The sequence below is a fragment of the Aptenodytes forsteri genome, unplaced genomic scaffold (genome assembly GCF_000699145.1).
Source record: "Aptenodytes forsteri isolate BGI_AS27 unplaced genomic scaffold, ASM69914v1 Scaffold231, whole genome shotgun sequence".
Taxonomy (NCBI): domain Eukaryota; kingdom Metazoa; phylum Chordata; class Aves; order Sphenisciformes; family Spheniscidae; genus Aptenodytes; species Aptenodytes forsteri.
This window is the reverse complement of record NW_008796046.1, coordinates 2,757,283-2,761,072: the sequence shown is the minus strand read 5'-3', so window position 1 is coordinate 2,761,072 and position 3,790 is coordinate 2,757,283. Positions and strand designations below refer to the sequence as shown.

Here is a 3,790-nt window from a genome sequence, read left to right as displayed (position 1 = left end):
CCCACCTGGGGCCGGGAGGCGGGCCGAGACAGGGGGGGGACATTTCTCTTCCTGCCGCAGGCGTTCACCGCCAGATCCTGTTCACCACCGTGGGATGGTTTGTGGGCTATTACCTCATTAAACGTACGGAGTACGTACATGCCAAACTGGACAGAGAGTTGTCCGAGTACGTCAGGCAGCACCCGGAAGACTTTAAAGTAGCAGGTATAACGAGTCGGTGTTTTAAGAAAGGCCTCAGCCTGCCGTAACATGCCAGTTAGTAAGTGCTAATGTATGGAAAGGTGCTGCTGGGCCGCTCGCCGAATCTGTTCTTTTCTAGCAAGTCGTACTGGCTGCTAACTCTTTCCTGCTTATTCACGGTCTAAATTGCAAAGTATCGAGGATTTTACGGCATGAAAATAGATGTTTTTATTGAGCCGATCAGCCGCCTTGATCGCCAACTCTTCCTCCTAAAAGCTTATTTTAATATAAAAGTGGCAGAGCCCAAAAAAATAAGAATAGACCAAACTTGTGCCAGTGAAGGAGAAATAAAGTAAGTAACGCAAATTAGAAATGACAGGTTTTGTTTTTGTAAAATCACAGTATTACTGTTTATCCTTGTAAAACTGCAGTGCATGTCGATTTAAAAACGGTGTGATGGATATTCAGCAAAGAAGCAGAGCAGGTAAAAAAAGAATAAATAGAAACGTCAGGAAACCTGGAGCGCCGTTGGCTCTCGCTGGCTTAGAGCCTTGGTGAAGAACAGCGTTGTACTAAATGCAGTCACTGAGCCCAGCAATGCGATGGCAAATTTTGGTGAAAACCGTCTGTTTTCTAATAAAACGCAGTTAGGTGGCTCTGGCCGTTGGATTTTAATCCGCATTGTGCCATTTCGGAAGGAATCTGTAGAAATAAAGTCTTGAGATCTCTTTGCAGGGATCTGCAGTTCAGCCCTGTGGAAAAGAAGCTGCGTGTTTAGTTTATGCAGCAAGCGAATAGTTGGCTGCTGGTAGCAAAATCCAGGTTTTGGTGGCTTTGTTAACCTTAAGACTTAATACTCAAAAATCTTCGGAATCGATCTCAAATGCTGGTTAGGTTTTCGCAACTCTACCCGTTGCCTTTCGTAGAAAAGAGGAGAATAGGAGAGCTGCTGGAGGATTTCTACCCAGTTCGCTGAGGATTTCTCCGGCGGCGACGCGTTGCAGGACGCATCTGCTGAAGTTAATTCCGTACCGAGAACTTCGGCGGGCTGGCTGTAACTGTTCGACCGTCCATGGCTTGGAAAAGGAACCATTACTCGCTTTCGTGTAATAAAAGCTATGATTAAATACTTAGTGTTTAATTATTTGTTCTCCTATTATGGTGTATCGATATATCGGTGAGTGATACTTGTAATGGGATGACAACTTTGATTCGCCCCTTTTTCAGTTATTTTAATTGTGAAAATGGAAGATCGTTCATGCAGTATGTATCTTATTAAAAAACCAGAAAGTAGTTATGTAAATTCCTCCGTTTTATTTCTCGTTGGTGTTTCTCCTCACCCTTGAACATGCTCTGGACCAGCCCCCGCAGACGCTAGCCAAAGTCTTGCTGTGAAATGAATTCTGTCCCGCTCGCGAAAATAGATGCTCCCCTAATTAATCCCCTCTCTGCACTTCGCGTTCTTACGTTGCTTTTTCTTTGCTGGGGATCAGGATCCAACCTTTCTACTTCCTCACGTGGTGGTCGGCTCCCGAATCCGCATGCTGGACCCAAACGTGTTCCAGACACGCTGAGGGTCTGCAGCTCTTCTGAATTTCACTGCAGGGTGCTCGGCACCTCCGGAGGTCGAAACGCTTCCAGTTGAGGCTACTCCAGTTGTCAATGTTCTTTTATCTCTCAGGGATCGGCTTTTGCTGCCGTTTCTGTCGTCATAAAGAAGAAATTCTTTACAATGAGGGTGGAACACGTTGCCCAGAGAAGTTGTGGATCCCTTGAAGTGCCCAAGGTCAGGCTGGATGGGGCTTTGGTCACCCTGATCTAGTGGAAGATGTCCCTGCCCAAAGCTGGTTGTGTTAAAGAGGAAGATGACCATCAGCAGGATTAAACAGCGACCAGGGAATTACAACTCTGCTCGAGCAGGGTCAGCGACAGCCGGTTGCTCAGGGCCGTGCCTGGTTGGGTTGTAGATATCCCCCGCCTGGCGTGGGCAGGCTGCAGGCAGCACCGCAGGGAAACCTCCGCGTGTTGTGCTGCCGGACCCCCGAAACACCAACGGAGCAGCAAACCACCTGGGTACGTCCCCTGGAGGCCACTGCAGAGGGGACCCAGAGGTGTGACACGGACAGGGCTGGCAGCGGAAGGAGATGGGGGTCTCCGCAGCGCTGGGACCGCTGTCTCTGGGTCCTGAGCAGCACCGGGTGTCCTGGAGAGCTCTGCTGTGGCCAGAGCTGTGGCGCACCAGGTGCCAGGGAGAGCTGGCGGCCAGCCAGAGGACGAGCACTGCCACCTGAGACCCCAAGAGACATTTGGGGTTCACGGGCGGAGATCCCCACCCTGCAGTGAAGCCTGCCTTGATTTGGGCGGGCGGTTTTGAGGAGGGAGGAAGGAGACCGAGTGATGGGTTAATCCAGAGAGGGGGAGTCCCCCATGAGACCTGCCCAGCCACCCTCCTTCTGTCAGGGCTGGTCTGGGGGTCTCACGCAGCCCACCCTTGGCAAGCGGCCTTGACAACAACCCCTGCTAAAAGAAGGTGATAATGCACAGGTGATACTCGGCTGAAGGGTGTTTGCCCAAAACTGGTTACGTTAAGGAGGAAGGTGACCGTCAGCCGGACTAAATAGTGACCAGGGAATTCTAAAAGGGAATTTCAAACCCAAGAAGGTGTCAGCCTGAAAGGAATCGTCAGCGCTCCCAGGATGAGGGAGGGACCATGGAGGAGCAACAGCAGGAGTCCACGGCTGTTGGACGCTGCCAAAAGCAGCCCTGCCAGCATCCCAACCTCCACCCGGGCCTGACAGAGCGTCCTCCCGGTTGGATGCTGTGAGCAGCCTGCAGCCAGCTCCCGGGCTGACGGCATGGGGAGCACCAGGCAGGGACAGAGCCAGAGTCAGGGTTGGAGAGGCTGGAAGGCACCTCTGGAGACGATCTAGTCCAACCCCTGCTCGAGCAGGGTCAGCGACGGGACCGTGTCCCGTTGGGTTTTGGGTGTCTCCGAGGGTGGAGACTCCGCCGCCTCTCTGGGCAGCCTGCGACAGTGTTTGACCACCCTCGCTGTAAGGAAAAAGAAAGTTTTTTCTTATGTTCAGGTGGGCTTTCCTGTGCTTCGGTTTGTGCCCGTCGCCTCTTGTCCCGTCGCTGGGCACCACTGGGAAGAGCCTGGCTCCACCTTCCCCGCACTCCCCATTCGGTCTTTAGACACACGGATAAGGTCCCCCTGAGCCTTCTCTCCTCCAGGCTGAACAGTCCCAGCTCAACCAGCCTCCCTCTCCTCAGACGGAAGGTGCTCCAGCTCCTTCGTCACCTCCACGGCCCTTCGCTGGACCCTCCCCAGCAGGCGCCTGTCTCTCTCTACTGGGGAGCCTGGACTGGACCCAGCGCCCGGACGCGTCCCAGCAGGGCTGAGCAGGGGGGAAGGATCCCCTCCCTCCCCCTCCTCCCGGGAGGCTGGTGGCCGTCTTTGCCCTGAGGACAACACCTTGCTGGCTCATGGCCAACGTGGCCAAGCAGGGAGCCAGCGCCGGGGGGTGCGGGTGCGACTCTGTGGGGTGCTTTCCCCCTGGCACCCGCACGAGCGGGCGATGGGCAGCAGCAGGGGGTAGGGGTGAGGGCA

The 3,790-nt window shown here is 53.9% G+C and overlaps 1 protein-coding gene across 1 annotated transcript in view; it reads left to right on the top strand.

The window, feature by feature from the left end:
- The first annotated feature begins 392 nt into the window (after positions 1-392).
- The window catches only part of LOC103904659, a 14,441-nt gene continuing 11,043 nt past the window's right edge, over positions 393-3,790 (top strand). Inside the window, exons 1-2 of the mRNA XM_019473886.1 lie at positions 393-532; positions 2,148-2,253. Of these exons, the coding sequence (XP_019329431.1) occupies positions 393-532; positions 2,148-2,253 (246 nt within the window). The remainder of the gene's footprint in view (positions 533-2,147; positions 2,254-3,790) is intronic.